At 43.3% G+C, this 18,619-nt stretch overlaps 1 protein-coding gene across 7 annotated transcripts in view; it reads right to left on the bottom strand.

Moving 5' to 3' along the window:
- The window catches only part of LOC115202833 (serine/threonine-protein kinase BRSK2), a 168,971-nt gene that overhangs the window by 33,884 nt on the left and 116,468 nt on the right, over positions 1-18,619 (bottom strand). For all 7 annotated transcript variants that reach the window (XM_029766887.1, XM_029766888.1, XM_029766891.1 and 4 more), the window contains 3 exons: positions 9,937-9,970; positions 6,340-6,408; positions 1,423-1,569 (listed from right to left, as the gene is read on the bottom strand). In XM_029766887.1, coding sequence (XP_029622747.1) covers positions 1,423-1,569; positions 6,340-6,408; positions 9,937-9,970 — 250 coding nt within the window. The remainder of the gene's footprint in view (positions 1-1,422; positions 1,570-6,339; positions 6,409-9,936; positions 9,971-18,619) is intronic.

Below are 18,619 nucleotides of genomic sequence, written 5' to 3'. Positions count from 1 at the left end.
TGATTGGGATCTGGAGAGTGAGCTGCGTTCAGGGGATCTATGTGTTTGAGTGTGTGAGCTGGAAAGTGGGCTGGAAAGTGAACTGCGTTCAGGGGATCTACGTGTTTGAGAGTGTGAGTTGGAAGCAGACGTTACAGGAGGAAGTCACACTGTAGCTGTGGGAGGGTTTGGAGTGCTGTCTGTCTGTATCTCAGATGTCTGAACCAAATAGTCAATGGGATTACTGTCTAGAGCAGGGATGGGCAAACTTCTTGGCTCGAGGGCCACATTGAGATTTTGAAATTCGATGGAGGGACGCACTTTTTGGGGGACCAATTGTTTGTTCAAAACAATTTGCAGGGGCCTCCCGAGTGGGGCAGCGGTCTAAGGCACTGCATCGCAGTGCTTGAGGCGTCACTACAGACCCGGGTTTGATCCCAGGCTGTGTCACAGCTGGCCGTGACTGGGAGACCCATGAGGCGGCGCACAATTGGCCCAGCATCGTCTGGGTTAGGAGAGGGTTTGGCAGGCCGAAATGTCCTTGTCCCATCGCGCTCTAGCGACTCCTGTGGTGTGCCGCGCGCATGCATGCTGACACGGTTGCCAGGTAAACGGTGTTTCCTCTAACCCAGCCTTCCGGGTTAAGCTGGCATTGTGTCAAGAAGCAGTGGGGCTTGGCTGGGTCGTGTTTCGGAGGACGCACGGCTCTCGACCTTCGCCTCTCCCGAGTCCATACGGGAGTTGCAGCGATGGGACAAGACCATAACTACCAATAGGATTCCACGAAATTGAAGAGAAAAAAAGTGTAATATATATATATATTTTTTTTAAATGTATCCGGGCCGCGGACCGTACTTTGCCTGCCCCTTAGTCTAGAGTCTAGAACCAGAGTGGAGGTTTCCCGGACCCAGATTAAGCCTATTCCTGAACAAAAGGACATGCTAACTGTAGAAACGCCATTAAAAGTGATGTTCAGTCAAGGAATAGTCTTAATCTGAGCATGAGAAACTGCCCCTGAATGTCTTTAGTCTAATTCAGGGGAAGATGGCTCCCTTTCTCTGCAGTGATAAGTGATTTCTGCTTTACTAGTACTGTGAGTGAGAGCTTTACACTGTGGTAGTAAATATTTTGTGGCAATAAAGTGAGATGGAATTGTTTGTTACATATCTGCTAGTCCCTTTGAAGTTTCCCCCTGTATTGATTGAGAACCAATTTACATTTCACCTGAAAGTGAACAAATGTAGTATTAAGTGCATCTTTAAGCTGAAACAAGGGTGTTGTGAACATACATCTGGTCCTCGGCCTGATCTTAGCGGTAGATTAGGTGGGCCATACTCACCTCTTAGGGGTGTAAACTGATCAGATATTAAGGGAATTGTCTACCTGAAGTAAGGGGGTTACGAACTAACATCTAATCCTAGAGCTGATCTTAGAGGAATGTACCGTGAGTCTCTTAGTGGCATCCACCTCGATCATGCCCCGAAGGAGGTTCTGACAGTCTGGGGGGATGAAGTGGGGCATGTGGAAAACACCCAACTTCACCTTCTCCAGCAGGTTTCTCAGGTTATCATCATCAAATGGCAGGGCACCCTGGAATGATAAGATTATATTCATAAATCCAGCCAGCCAAATGGATACACTGCATTCAAATCATCATGGATAACACAAAAAAAGTTAATAATTTATTTCCACTGTGGTCCTCTGAACAACACAGAGAGGAGCATTAATACCAGAATGACGCTCAAGTTCCACTACAGATATTCTTAGGGTTGGTCTACAGGACCCACTTAAAGCCTAATCCTGGACGAAAAAGAATGTTCAACAGAGATTCCCATTTCCCAATTGAAAGTGTTTCCTAGTCCAAGACTAGGCTTAATATGTGTCCGGGAAACCGGCCATATGTAATATAACTCAGTAAGTCGGCATTGGAAATCTAGAGTCATGCCAAAGTAGAAAAATTAAAGACTGCCAGGTGAGACTGTACTGTATGCATCTGACACGGATAAACAACTGTAACAATGTGTGCTGAGAGTCGGGAAGCAAGTTTAGGGAGTAAGTGTTTTAATAAATAAATTGAAACATAATACAAAACAAGAAACACGAAAACGCACAGACATGAAACTGAAACAATGAAGCCTGGGGAATAAGCAAAAGGACATATATAGGGCAGGTAATCAAGGAAGTGATGGAGTCCAGGTGAGTGTCATTATGCGCTTCCGCACGTAACGATGGTGACGGGTGTGCTCCATAACGAGCAGCCTGGTGACCTAGAGGTCAGAGAGAGAGCACACGTGACAGTACCCCCTCCCCTCCCCGACGCGCGGTTTTGGCAGCAGGACGCCGACCAAGATGACGATCCCGGGGATCAGGAGCGGACCGGTCACCTCTGCTAAGGCGCAGAAACCTGACGAATGGCAGACGGTCGAGCCAGGCATGGCAGCCTGTCGAGCCAGCTGAGGCATGGCAGCCTGTCGAGCCAGCTGCCAGCTGATGCATGGAAATGCGTCGAGCCAGCTAAGGCAGGGGAACCCGTCAAACCCGCCGAGGCATGGGAATCCGACAAACTGGCTGAGGCCTCCCAGGTAGCTCCGGTTCAGACTCCCGGACCCGACATCACCTCCAACACAAAAAACTCCCTGATAATTCCCTTTGGTGAGGCGTTATTCTGTAAAGATGTGCGCTGAGAGTCAGGAAGCAAGTTCAGGGAGTGAGTGTTTTAATAAATAAATTAAAACATAATACAAATCAAGAAACACAAAAACAGACATGAAACAGACATGAAACTGAAACAATGACGCCTGGTGGAGGAACCAAAAGGAATGACATAAACTCAGCAAAAAAAGAAACGTCCCTTTTTCAGGACCCTGTCTTTCAAAGATAATTTGTAAAAATACAAATAACTTCACAGATCTTCAGTGTAAAGGGTTTAAACACTGTTTCCCATGCTTGTTCAATGAACCATAAACAATTAATGAACATGTACCTGTGGAACGGTTGTTAAGACACTAACAGCTTACAGATGGTAGGCAATTAAGGTCACAGTTATAAAAACTTAGGACACTAAAGAGGCCTTTCTACTGAGTCTGAAAAACACCGAAAGAAAGATGCCCAGAGTCCCTGCTCATCTGCGTAAACGTGCCTTAGGCATGCTGCAAGGAGGCATGAGGACTGCAGATGTGGCCAGGGCAATAAATTGTAATGTCCGTACTGTGAGATGTCTAAGACATGGTCCCATGTGGCTCAGTTGGTAGAGCATGGTGTTTGCAATGCCAGGGTTGTGGGTTCGATTCCCACGGGGGACCAGTACGGGGAAAAAAAATGAAATGTATGCATTCACTACTGTAAGTTGCTCTGGATAAGAGTGTCTGCTAAATCACTAAAATGTAAATGTGAGACAGGATGGACAGTTGATTGTCCTCGCAGTGGCAGACTGCATGTAACAACACCTGCACAGGATTGGTATGTCTGAACATCAAATCTGTGGGACAGGTACACAGGATGGCAACAACAACTGCCCGAGATGCACAATCCCTCCAACAGTGCTCAGACTGTCAGCAATAGGCTGACAGAAGCTGGACTGAGGCCTTGTAGGCCTGTTGTAACGCAGGTCCTCACTGGCAACAATGTTGCCTATGGGCACAAACCCACTGTTGCTGAACCAGACAGGACTGGCAAAAAGTGCTCTTCACTGACGAGTTGTGGTTTTGTCTCCAGGAGTGATGGTCGGATTTGCGTTTATCGTCGAAGGAATGAGCGTTACACCGAGGCCTGTACTCTGGAGCGGGATTGATTTGGAGGTGAAGGGTCCGTCATGGTCTGGGGTGGTGTGTCACAGCATCATCGGACTGAGTTTGTCGTCATTGCAGACAATCTCAACGCTGTGCGTTACAGAGAAGACATCCTCCTCCCTCACGTGGTACCCTTCCTGCAGGCTCATCCTGACATGACCCTCCAGCATGACAATGCCACCAGCCATACTGCTCGTTCTGTGCGTGATCAGGCCCAGAAGCTAGGGTATGCATATAAATTGGTAGATATGGATAGAAAACACTCTAAAGTGTCTATAACCGTTAAAATAATGTTTGAGTATAACAGAACTGAAACGGCAGGCGAAACCCCGAGGACAAACCATAAAATAAAATAAATTCAGCATACCACTGATTGCAGTTCCTAGAGCTTCCACTAGATGTCAAACGTTTTTAGAAAGATTTTCAGGCTGGTTTTTGGAAAAATTAGGGAGAAGTTGTAGTTTTTCAAAGTGGTTCCCATTTTGGCTGTAGTTTCCAAGCGCATGGCCGAGACAGTGCGTTCTTTTTGTTTATCTCCGGTAAAGACAATAACGATTCTCTGTCTTAAATTTTATTGTTTATTTGTGTATTAGGGTACCTAAGGATTGATTATAAACGTTGATTGACTTGTTTGAATAAGTTTATTGGTAACGTTTGGGATTAATTTTGTATGCATTTTCAGAGGGAAACCGAGTGGATTATTGACTGAAGCGCGCCAGATTATTGACTGAATATAAAAAAGGACTATAGAACAAAAGGACCAGCTGTAATGTAACTGGGACTTTTTGGAGTGCCAACAGAAGAAGATCGTCAAAGGTAAGGCATATATTATATCGCTATTTCTGACTTTCGTGTCGCAACTCCCTGGTTGAAAATTATTTGTTATGCATTTGTGTGCTGGACGCTGTCCTCAGCTAATCGCATGGTTTGCTTTCGCCGTAAAACCTTTTTGATATTTTGATGTATTGCACTTGTGATTTCATGAAAGTTGAATATTTGTAGTAATTTAATTAGAATTTTGCGCTCTGCAATTTCACCGGATGCTGGCCAGGTGTGACGCTAATGTCCCACCTATCTCACAGAAGTTAATGCAGCTGGTGGACACACCAGATACTGACTGTTACTTTTGATTTTGACCCCCCCCCCCTTTGTTCAGGGACACATTATTCCATTTCTGTTAGTCACATGTCTGTGGAACTTGTTCAGTTGATGTCTCAGTTGTTGAATCTTGTTATATTCATACAAATATTTACGCATGTTAAGTTTGCTGAAAATAAACGCAGCTGACAGTGAGATGACGTTTCTTTTTTTGCTGAGGGCAGATAATCAAGGAGGTGATGGAGTCCAGGTGAGTGTCATTTTGCACTGATGCGCGTAACGATGGTCACAGGTGTGCGCCATAACGAGCAGCCCGGTGACCTAGAGGCCGGAGAGGGAGCACACGTGACAACAACAAGATTATTGTTGTTAGCCAAGGGACTACAGTGAATAACTTTACTCATGGCAGTCAATGTAGGTCTATCTGACAAAGTCACACTTCTTGTTTTTTGATGTTAGCCAAAGCATAGCTCTAATCTAGCCAGCCTTCTTCAAAATCGCTAATATGAATGGGTTTCAAGAGACACTAGCCAAGCCAATACATGAGCATTACTCATGACAATCAGTGAAGGTCTATCTGACATTTTAAACAGGCAGAGTATTCATACTTCTACGGATGGAAGGTGTAGTTTATGATAGCATTACTGATAGGGTCTCTTCCCATCTCAACATGCCTTCATCAGGGAGATAGAATAGATGGCCATATTGACACAACATTGAGAAACACATACACAGCCTATCATTTCCTTTGTTCTCAGCTCTCCCACTTTGTCACTGTCTAATCAGACTGGTGTGTGAATGCTGGTGACACAGACTCTGATTAATGAGCATATGTGTGTCAGTACAAACAGTCAAGCCAGCCCAGGAAATCCCTGCTCCAATCAGAAACATGATGAATCAACCAATCACATGGGGATGAAAGGGTGCTGATTTAATTTTCAGTCCTGATCCAATAATCTAATGCCATCTTTAACTTACATTCTATACAGACAAGAACTGGAATCACAGGCCATTGGCAAGAAGTTTGTTTTACCACATTTATTAAGTTATGTCTCCAAACCTTGTCCTGTCCCTTACCTCGAATTCCTCCCCAGGGAATTTAAAAGTCACTGTAGACCAAAGCCAGTGAGTCACTGAGGTGCAGCTTCCCATGAAGACTTATTGTGTCACAGGCAAATACGTCCACTGTGACTTTACCTCACATCAAACAACAACAATAACTCAACATATGCCTGAGGGACTCACAGATTAATTTATTGCACTTCTTCCTATTTATTCTCCCTATTCTCATTCCGGTTTAAAAGTTGCGTAAGCACACAAAAATGTAACAACTTGCTAGTATGTATCTGTTATTTTTGATGTTGTTTGGGTACTGCTGCGGGTCAGAAGGAGAGAAGGAAGATGAGCGTTAAGGTCCTTTGCAGGATGCCGACACGTGTCAGGGTCATCGTCAGGGCAGCTGTCAATCACTCACCACTAAAAGTGCAAAGAGGATGACCCCACAGCTCCACACGTCTGCTTTCCTCCCATCGTACTTCTCCCCCTGAGAAAGAGAGAGAGAGAGAGAGAGAGAGAGAGAGAGAGAGAGAGAGAGAGAGAGAGAGAGAGGGTGAGGAAGGGAGAGGGAGAGTGAGACAGAGAGATAACGAAAGACAAAAATAGAGAGAAAGTGACTAATCAATAATACATTTTGTAATTGGAGGTGAGACAGATTCCACATTATTTTTATGAACTGAAAACCTCAGATTAACCTTTAAATCACTTACTTGGGTGAGTTAGTGTGCCTTCAGAAAGTATGCCTTCAGAAAGTATTAATACCCCTTGACATATTCCACATTTTATTACAGCCTTAATGAAAATGTATTAAATAATTTTTTTTTCTCACACATACCCCATAAAGACAAACTGACAACAAATTTTTACAAATGTATTGAAAATTAAATACAAAATATTGTATTTACATAAGTATTCACACCCGTGAGTCAATGCATGAAATCTAAGGAAGTCTCAAGGTGTTGCTCGCCTGAGGTAAAGTATCTCATGATAAGCTGTAGACCACACTGTATACCAAGAGAGTTTTCATCTATATTCTTTGTAGCTGTCTATTTACCACCAGAATCCGATGCTGGCACTAAGAACACACTCAATGAGCTGAATACAGCCATAAGCAAATAGGAAAACGCTCATCCAGAGGCGCCGCTCCTAGTGGCCGGAGACTTTAATGCATGGAAACTTAAATCAGTTTTACCTCATTTCTATTAGCATGTTAAATGTGCAACCAGAGGGAAAAAAACTCTAGACCACCTTTACTCCACACACAGAGATGCGTTCAAAGCTCTCCCTCGCCCTCCATTTGGCAAATCTGACCATAATTCTATCCTCCTGATTCCTGCTTTCAAGCAAAAACTAAAGCAGGAAGCACCAGTGACTCGGTCAATAAAAAAGTGGTCAGATGAAGCAGATGCTAAGCTACAGGACTGTTTTGCTAGCACAGACTGGAATATGTTCCGGGATTCTTCCGGTGGCATTGAGGAGTACACCACATCAGTCACTGGCTTCATCAATAAGTGGAACGATGATGTCGTCCCCACAGTCACTGTACGTACATACCCCAACCAGAAGCCACTGATTACAGACAACATCCGCACTGAGCTAAAGGGTAGAGCTGCCGCTTTCAAGGGGCGGGACTCTAACCCGGAAGCTTATAAGAAATCCCGCTATGCCCTCAGACGAACAGGCAAAGCGTCAATACAGGACTAAGATTGAATTGTACTACACCGGCTCCGATGCTCGTGGGATGTGGCAGGGGTTGCAAACTATTACAGACTACAAAGGCAAGCACAGCCGCGAGCTGCCCAGTGACACGAGCCTACCAGACAAGCTAAATTACTTCTATGCTCGCTTTGAGGCAAGTAACACTGAAACATGGTTGAGAGCACCAGCTGCTCCGGAAGACTGTGTAATCACGCTCTCCGTGGCCGATGTGGGTAAAACCTTTAAAAAGGTAAAAATTCACAAGGCCGCAGGGCCAGACGGATTACCAGGATGTGTACTCAGAGCATGCACTGACCAACTGGCAAGTGTCTTCACTGACATTTTCAACCTCTCCCTGACTGTAATACCAACATGTTTCAAGTAGACCACCATAGGTAACCTGCCTAAATGACTACTGACCCGTAGCACTCACATCCGTAGCCATGAAGTGCTTTGAAAGGCTGGTCATAGCTCACCATTATCAACACCATTATCCCAGAAACCCTAGACCCACTCCTAGATCCACAGATAATGCAATCTCTATTGCACTACACACTGCCCTTTCCCACCTGGACAAAAGGAACACATATGAGAGAATACTATTCATTGACTACAACTCAGGATTCAACACCATAGTGCCCTCAAAGCTCATTACTAAGCTAAAGACCCTGGGACTAAAAACCTCCCTCTGCAACTGGATCCTGAACTTCCTGCCGGGCCGCCCCCAGGTGGTAAGGGGAGGTAACAACACATCCACCACGCTGATCCTCAACACGGGGGCCCCTCAGGGATGCATGCTCAGTCCCGTCCTGTACTCCCTGTTCACTCATGACTGCACGGACAGGCACAACTCCAACACCATCATCAAGTTTGCTGATGACACAACAGTGGTAGGCCTGATCACCGACAACAATGAGATAGCCTATATGGAGGAGGTCAGAGACCTGGCCATGTGGTGCCAGGACAACAACCTCTCCCTCAATGTGATCAAGACAAAGAAGATGATTGTGGACTATAGGAAAAGGAGGACCAAGCACGCCTCCATTCTCATCGACGGGGCTGTAGTGGAGAAGGTTGAGAGCTTCAAGTTCCTTGGTGTCCACATCACCAACAAACTATCATGGTCTAAACACACCAAGAGAGTCGTGAAGAGGGCACAACACAGCCTATTCTCCCTCAGGAGACTGAAAAGATTTGGCATGGGTCCCCAAATCCTCAAAAAATTCTACAGCTGCACCATCGGGAGCATCCTGACTGGTTGCATCACTGCCTGGTATGGCAACTGCTCGGCCTCCGACCGCAAGGCACTACAGAGGGTAATGTGTACAGTCCAGTACATACCTGGGGCCAAGATTCCTGACATCCAAGACCTCTATACCAGGCGGTGTCAGAGTACGGCCCTAAATATTGTCAAAGACTCAAGCCATCCTAGTCATATACTGTTCTCTCTGCTACCGCACGGCAAGTGGTACCGGAGCGCCAAGTCTATGTCCAAAAGACTTCTTAACAGCTTGTACCCCCAAGCCATAACACTTCTGAACAGCTAATCGAATGGCTACCCAGACTATTTCCATTGTCCCACCCCCCCAGCCCTTTTTACACTGCTGCTAATCTGTTTATTATCTACAGTATACATAGTCACTTTAACTCTACCTACATGTACATATTACCTCAATTACCTTGACTAACCTGTGCCCCCGCACATTGACTCTGTACCGGTACCCCCTGTATATAGCCTCGCTATTGTTATTTCACTGCTGCTCTTTAATTATTTGTTACTTTTATTTGTAATTTTTTACTTATCTATTCAATACTTAACACTTATTTTTCTTAAAACTGCATTGTTGGTTAAGGGCTTGGAAGTAAGCATTTCACTGTTGTATTTGACGTTTGTAACAAATAACATTTGATTTGATTTGGTACACCTGGTATACACCGTCCAACAAAATCCTTACTTGCAGGATCCTTCTTGACAATGCAAGCACATATCCACATGGCATACACCTGATTCACAGCTGCACTGCTTATATCAGACGACTTGTGATGACATAACACGTGGCTGTGTGGAATTGCCACAGCCTGAGGGGCGAAGAGCTGAGAGACAGTTCATTGTATACAGAGCTGAGAGTAGAGCATTATAAAGTGAATGGTTAGAGGGCTAATGGGCTTGTTCTGCAATGCCATTATGGGAGGGAGAGAGAGAGCAAAAAGAGAGAGAAAAGAGAGAGAAAAGAGAGAGAAAAAGAGAGAAATACAGCACTGAGAAATAGAGAGATAGAGAGCAAAGAAGAGAGAGGTGGCGAGAGAGTGCACTTACCCTTATGACCTCTGGGCAGGCATAGTGAGGAGATCTGTAAAGAGAGATACGCACAACAGCTTTATACAAGGCAATGCACACACACTGTTTTTATATATACACACACACACCTAATAAAACACAGTTACCAGAACACGTGCACACACATTACATAAAATCACAAACCCATACTCATACACACTCTGTTCTGAACGTAAGGAGAGTTAGCTTGAGGAATGCGTGACTGCTACAAATGTCTCCAATAGGTGGTAGGAATATACATACACTTAGGTTAGAGTCATTAAAACTCGTTTTTCAACCACTCCACAAATTTCTTGTTAACAAACCATAGTTTTTATTTTATTTTATTTTTATTTAACCTTTATTTAACCAGGAAGGGCTCATTGAGATTTAAAATCTCTTTTTCAAGAGCGTCCTGGCCAAGATAGGCAGCGCCAAGTCATTACAAAAATTACAGACAAACAACGTGAAAACCTACTAGTAATCTAGTAAAAACCATAGAATTAACAAAGAATATAACAAAATCAAAAACAGCAAATTAAAAACATTGACATGTCAGGGAATCAGTCTCCAGATCATTCATCCGTGATTTAAAAATACCAATCGGGACAAGTTCATCCAGTTTAAAAGTATTTTGTAAGGCATTCCAAGACGATGGCGCAGAGTACATAAAAGCCCTTTTACCAAATTCAGTACGGACATTTGGAACAGTTAGCAGGATAAAGTCCCGCGAACAAAGAGAGTACCCACCCCATTTCTGATTTTATTATACGGATTTAAATTGAAAATAAGTGATATCACATTACATTTTTTGTCATCTTTGAATATGTTTTAGTGGATTGGCAAGTCGGTAAGGACATCTACTTTGTGCATGACACAAGTAAGTTTTCCAACAATTGTTTACAGACAGATTATTTCACTTATAATTCACTATATCACAGTTCCAGTGGGTCAGAAGTATACATACACCAAGTTGACTGTGGCTTTAAACAGCTTGGAAAATTCCAGAAAATTATGTCATGGCTTTAGAAGCTTCTGATAGGCTGATTGACATCATTTGAGTCAATTGTACCTGTGTACCTGTGGATGTATTTCAAGGCCTACCTTCAAACTCTGTGCCTCTTTGCTTGACATCATGGGAAAATCAAAAGAAATCAGCCAAGACCTCAGAAGAAAATGGTAGACCTCCACAAGTCTAGTTCATCCTTGGGAGCAATTTCCAAATGCATGAAGGTACCACGTTCATCTGTACTAACAATAGTACACAAGTATAAACACCATGGGACCACACAGCCATCATACCGCTCAGGAAGGAGTTCTGTCTCCAGGAGATTAACGTGCTTTGGTGCGAAAAGTGCAAATCAATCCCAGAACTACAGCAAAGGACCTTGTGAAGATGCTGGAGGAAACAGGCACAAAGGTATCTATATCCACTGTAAAACAAGTCCTATATCGACATAACCTGAAAGGCCGCTCAGCAAGGAAGAAGCCACTGCTCCCAAAACACCATAAAAAAAGCCAAACTACGGTTTGCAACTGCACATGGGGACAAAGATCGTACTTTTTGGAGGAATGTCCTCTGGTCTGATTAAACAAAAATATAACTGTTTGGCCATAATGACCATCTTTATGTTTGGAGGAAAAAAGAGGATGCTTGTAAGCCGAAGAACACCATCCCAACCGTGAAGCACGGGGGTGGCAGTATCATGTTGTGGAGGTGCTTTGCTGCAGGAGGGTGCACTTCACTAAATAGATGGCGTCATGTGGAAGGAAAATTATGTGGATATATTGAAGCAACATTAAGACATCAGTCAGGAAGTTAAAGCTTGGTCGCAAATGGGTCTTCCAAATGGAGAATCTTTTTAAGGAATACCTGGGATAGGATAAAGTAATCCTTCTAACCCCCCCCCCCCCCTTTAAAAGATTTAGATGCACTATTGTAAAGTGGTTGTTCTACTGGATATTATAGGTGAATGCACCAATTTGTAAGTCGCTCTGGATAAGAGCGTCTGCTAAATGACTTAAATGTAAATGTAAATGAGAATGACCGCAAGCATACTTCCAAAGTTGTGGCAAAACAGCTTTAGGACAACAAAGTCAAGGTATTGGAATGGCTATCACAAAGCCTTGACCTAAATCCCATAGAACATTTGTGGGCAGAACTGAAAAAGCGTGTGCGTGCAAGGAGGCCTACAAACCTGTCTCAGTTACACCAGCTCTGTCAGGAGGAATGGGCCAAAATTCACCCAACTTATTGTGGGAAGCTTGTGGAAGGCTACCCGAAACGTTTGACCCAAGTTAAACAATTTAAAGGCAATGCTACCAAATACTAATAGAGTGTATGTAAACTTCTGACACACTGGGAATGTGATGAAAGAAATAAAAGCTGAAATAAATCATTCTCTCTGCTATAATTGTGACATTTCACATTCTTAAAATAAAGTGGTGATCCCAACTGACCTAAGACAGGAATTTTTTACTAGGATTAAATTTCAGGAATTGTGAAAATCTGAGTTTAAATGTATTTGTCTAAGGTGTATGTAAACTTCCGACTTCAACTGTACCACCTATTGTATCAGCTCTATTAGCAGAAGCACACACTTAAACAGATTAAAAAACATCTTATGGAACAGCTGGGACTGTGAAGTGACACACACACAGGTACAGACACACGCATATGCACACATGTGCTAGCACCCACACTCTACACACATGTACATTCTAATATTGTTGTATGGTGGTATTATACATGTTCTATTGAAGATATGTAGTGGTGTAATAATGTTATATGATGTACTGTTTGATCTTTTGTTTTATGTGTAATGTAAGTGACTTAATGTGTTTGGACTGCAGGAAGAGTAGCTGCTGCCCTAACAAATACAAATACAAATACAAATGCACTATAAATTCAGAAGTTCAGATAAGTTCAGTGTTCAGTCAGCTACTGCACTAAATAGATTTTTGGACTTGCCCAAATGCATCTCAGCCACTGTCTTGTCCTTTGATTTTCGAATGCCTACGATTTTATGTGCACACACTGTGCTGAGCATTCATTGTGTAAAGGATGAACCGACACTCCACTGAGTGTACTGAATTCTACGCAGGATCTATGCACCTCGTCATAATGTAATTGTCATGCGACTAAATAACTGTGTTTTGAACATACCCTGTGATTTTAACATACTTTACTGTATATTTGCGTTTGCATTCTTAGTTAGTAGGAAGATCATTCATGAATAGGAAGATTACCTCATCCTTTAGAAGAGGTACGACAGCGGTGTGATTGCTACAGTATCAACACATGCCTGTGTGTTTAACTGGATTTACACTCCCTCCTTGTCCTTCCCTTCCTTTCACTAATCTTACCATCTAACTTCACATACTCACGAATTTCTATTACACGTGCAAGCTGTGTGTGTATTAAGTATCCGGTCCGTTTGTGTTCTGTGTACTGTGTAATTCATTAAATAAAGCTACAATTACTTTGACACACTGACAGAGTGTTGCCGTGAGTGTTGCTGTGTATCTGCCTTCACACGCAAGGAGACACACACATGTAAATTCTGTAAACACGAGCTTCCTGATTGCCAGAGTCAAATTGAATTATGGTAATATATGCAAAACCAGTCAATTTGCCCGAGTCAAACAGAGCATTGTGAGAGCAGGCAAACGTAAAAATAATTATAAACTAACACTTTTTTTTAACACATTGTTTAGAGCAACTTGTCCTTAGTTGTCTCTAAATGATATTTAATGTTTAATGTTTTTTACATTAGGTACGTTAAATTAAGGATTCCTCAATTTGTCCATGTAAAGTACAGTCATTTTATCTGATAAAGATAATATTTCATCATATGTTTATGAACGTTGGTCTGAGGGCAAAGGCGAGAAGAATCTATCACTCTCTGAGAGTGATATTATACCTCTATGAAGCAAGGATAAAAGTTTAGATGTTTCCATTGTCATCATGCCACCTTTTAGGGTATGCAATCTTTATTTCTATATTCAGCTAATTATACAATGTACCGGTAACTGCCAAAACAATAGAAACACTTGAGTAAATTAGGGATAGAAAGTATATAATAAATAATTTATAATATTTTAGTGGGTGCTTATATTTGTCCTATTTTACACATGTACAAGTGTGCATTATACATGTACAAGTGTGAATTAGAAATGTTTTTTTGCATATCCCAACTCCCCCTGAGACACCCTCAGATGGTTGTCTTGAAGACCCGACACTAGGCAACACAGTGACTAGGGTCTGGTTTCAATGACGGACTATTTTGGCATAGAGGAACTCTATGCCAAAAGAGTCCATGATTCTTTTGGAGAGATTGGAAACCCAAATTGGTCTACATGGACAAGTTCTGGCCTGGTTTAGGTCTTATCTGTCGGAAAGATATCAGTTTGTCTCTGTGAATGGTTTGTCCTCTGACAAATCAACTGTAAATTTCGGTGTTCCTCAAGGTTCCGTTTTAGGACCACTATTGTTTTCACTATATATTTTACCTCTTGGGGATGTCATTGGAAAACATAATGTTAAATTTCACTGCTATGCGGATGACACACAGCTGTACATTTCAATGAAACATGGTGAACCCCCAAAATTGCCCTCGCTAGAAGCCTGTGTCACAGACATAAGGAAGTGGATAGCTGCAAACTTTCTACTCTTAAACTCGGACAAAACAGAGATGCATGTTCTAGGTCCCAAGAAACAAAGAGATCTTCTGTTGAATCTGACAATTAATCTGGATGGTTGTACAGTCGTCTCAATTAAAACTGTGAAGGACCTCGGCGTTACTCTGGACCCTGATCTCTCTTTTGAAGAACATATCAAGACTGTTTCAAGGACAGCTTTTTTCCATCTACGTAACATTGCAAAAATCTGAAACTTTCTGTCCAAGAATGACGCAGAAAAATTTATCCATGCCTTTGTTACTTCTAGGTTGGACTACTGCAATGCTCTACTTCCGGCTACCCGGATAAAGCACTAAATAAACTTCAGTTAGTGCTAAATACGGCTGCTAGAATCCTGACTAGAACCAAAAAATGTGATCATATTACTCCAGTGCTAGCCTCCCTACACTGGCTTCCTGTTAAGGCAAGGGCTGATTTCAAGGATTTACTGCTAACCTACAAAGCATTACATGGGCTTACTCTTACCTATCTTTCCGATTTGGTCTTGCCGTACATACCTACACGTACGCTACGGTCACAAGACGCGGGCCTCCTAATTGTTCCTAGAATTTCTAAGCAAACAGCTGGAGGCAGGGCTTTCTCCTATAGAGCTCCATTTTTATGGAATAGTCTGCCTACCCATGTGAGAGACGCAGACTCAGTCTCAACCTTTAAGTCTTTACTGAAGACACATCTCTTCAGTAGGTCCTATGATTAAGTGTAGTCTGGCCCAGGGGTGTGAAGGTGAACGGAAAGGCTGGAGCAACGAACCGCCCTTGCTGTCTCTGCCTGGCCGGTTTCCCCTCTTTCCACTGGGATTCTCTGCCTCTACCCCTATTACGGGGGCTGAGTCACTGGCTTACTGGTGTTCTTCCATGCTGTCCCTGGGAGGGGTGCGTCACTTGAGTAGGTTGAGTAACTGACGTTGTCTTTCTGTCTGGGTTTGTGCCCCCTCTTGGGCTGTGCCGTGGCGGAGATCTGTCGGACGGGGACACAGTGTCGCCCGACCCCTCCTGTCTCAGCCTCCAGTATTTATGCTGCAGTAGTTTATGTGTCGGGGGGCTAGGGTCAGTCTGTCACATCTGGAGTATTTCTCTTGTCTTTTCCGGTGTCCTGTGTGAATTTAAATATGCTCTCTTTAATTCTCTCTTTCTCTTTCTTTCTTTCTCTCTCTCGGAGGACCTGAGCCCTAGGACCATGCCTCAGGACTACCTGGCTTGATGACTCCTTGCTGTCCCCAGTTCACCTGGCTGTGCTGCTGCTCCAGTTCCAACTGTTCTGCCTGCAGCTATGGAACCCTGACCTGTTCACCGGACGTGCTACCTGTCCCAGACCTGTTGTCCCAGACCTGCTGGAACCCTGACCTATACACCGGACGTGCTACCTGTCCCAGACCTGCTGTTTTCAACTCTCTAGAGACAGCAGGAGCGGTAGAGATACTCTCAAAGATCGGCTATGAAAAAGCCAACTGACACTTACTCTTGTGTTACTGACTTGTTGCACCCTCGACAACTACTATGATTATTATTATTTGACAATGCTGGTCATTTATGAACATTTGAATATAATCTCTACCCGGCACAGCCAGAAGAGGACTGGCCACCCCTCATAGCCTTGTTCCTCTCTAGGTTTCTTCCTAGGTTTTGGCCTTTCTTGGGAGTTTTTCCTAGCCACCGTGCTTCTACACCTGCATTGCTTGCTGTTTGGGGTTTTAGGCTGGGTTTCTGTACAGCACTTTGAGATATCAGCTGATGTAAGAAGGGCTATATAAATACATTCGATTTGATTTGATTGAAACAAGACCCTAGTCACTGTGTTGCCTAGGGTCTGTTTTTATTTTTTTACTTTTCAGGAGAATGGGGTCATGGCCAGGGTCAGCTATTATCAGCAGCGACCCTGGAGCAATTAAGGCTAAGTGCCTTGCTCAAGGGCACATCGACAGACTTTTCACCTTGTCCACTCGGGAATCGAACTAACGACATTTCGGTTACTGGCCCAACACTCAAACCGTTGGGCTACCTGCTACCCACAAACGAACGATAGGAGCTGAGATTGAACCCACGGTCTATGGAGCAGGAGCTCTCTGCTTAGACCACTGCGCCATCTGTCCATTGAAAGCAGGTGCATTATTAAAAGTAGGGCACGAGTAGATGTGCATGAAAACGATGTAAACCATATGCCATGGCTGTCTTAGTCACCAGATCTCAACCCAATTGAATGCTTATGGGAGATTCTGGAGCAGTGCCTGAGACAGCATTTTCCACCACCATCTACAAAATATGAAATTATGGAATTTCTCGTGGAAGAATGGTGTCGCATCCCTTCAATAGAGTTCCTAGACACTTGTAGCATCTACGCCAAGGTGCATTGAAGTTCTGGCTGGTGGTGGCCCAACGCCCCATTAAGACAATACTGTTGGCGTTTCCTGTATTTTGGCAGTTACCTGTATATGTACAGATATTTGAGAGTTAAGTTCCAATACTACCCTTGCATTTGGACCCATGTGACCTTACACAAAAAACATGCAAGAGTCACTGTGACAGCAGGGCACAGGAAACGGAAAAAGGCATAATTATACAACCACAAATTGGGCCTTAAGGTCAGAGACGTGACGTGGCCATCGCCTGAATTCAGTGTCTTTGAAAGGGACACCTTGGAACACAGTGTCCAACGTGCTTGTCAGATGCACGACTTTGCCTGAGAAAACAAAGCAGACATGTTTTTAAATGTTTTTTTACAGTTTTTTGGCTGTTTATTTGTGTTGAGTCATGGCCTAGTTGTGTTTGTGCGTAGGAAATGGGGACAAAAAGCTAAGCCCTCGGCAGAGTTCACCTGGGTTAGCATGTTACCCTGTAATGCCAATTTCCTGCTCTTATCTCCTCTGTCACATTGTGCTGGGCCACACTGTCAGTCTTCCAGATGATGATGGACAGAGATTAGCATTGCTACATGGCTAATCTGTAAAGATGCAGGGTAGGCTATACTGGCCCTGGTTATCTGGGCTGAAGATCTTACTGACCATGCACACACACAAGTGGACACACATACGCAGGTGCAAACAAACACAAGCACGCTCTTATACACACACATGGCTTCAGGACTATGTAGGGATTGGACATGCATGCAAACACTAGTGGTGCGCGGGTCAAGCTGTAGGCTAGAGTCAGAGACGGCAAAATGATTTTTTGACATGGGGTGCATGATTTCTTTTGCCGGATTTAGATATGTTTCTGCTTAGAATTTCAGACTTTTTGGTAGGCTATTTGTTAGTCAACTTGTCTATAAACATATACATGCAGCTTCCCTTCTGTCATTATATGTTGCCCTAAAAGACTAAAGAAACCCTTGCTCACCAGAATAAAGTCATAAGTCGATAGAATGAATGCTTCAATCTAGTTGACATCGGTAATGTTCTCTGTTATCTCTGCTTCTTTTGCAGAACAAAGACGTTTAGGGACCGAGGAGACAATGCAATACCATTTTTTTTAAAGGAATGATTTTCTGTGCAAAATGTCCAAATGACATCAGTTTGACCGGTTGTAAAATAGATAGCTGGGAAAATGACCCAACATGTTTCTGATCAAATTTAAGTTATGCATGGATGCATATTTTATGTGGTTGAAATACTATCAGCTTTTAGAATGCAGATAAAGATAGACTATTGTCTGTAGAGGTGCTATCTAACTGTGCATTCGCATCCTCTCAAGATGCAGAAAAAAATTAAGTGGAGCAGCGGTCTAAGACACTGCATCGCAGTGCAAACTGCGTTGCTACAGATGCTGGTTTGATACCCGTGCTGGCCGCGACCGAGGCCATGAGGCGACGATGGGCTTTTGGTTTCTCTCCTTCTAAAAACAGAAATAAATTAAACTTGCTTTATTTACAAATTAGTATCTCTCACCCCATGTTCAAGAACGGCCTTTTTCTCGCTCACTTTAGGTTATTTGGAAACAAAATCATCACCAAAATATTGTTATTTTTTTAAACAAAGCGATTATTGTTA

The sequence above is a fragment of the Salmo trutta genome, chromosome 12 (assembly GCF_901001165.1).
Source record: "Salmo trutta chromosome 12, fSalTru1.1, whole genome shotgun sequence".
NCBI classification, from domain to species: domain Eukaryota; kingdom Metazoa; phylum Chordata; class Actinopteri; order Salmoniformes; family Salmonidae; genus Salmo; species Salmo trutta.
The sequence above is the reverse complement of the archived record's forward strand: the minus strand, read 5'-3'. Positions and strand labels throughout refer to the sequence as shown.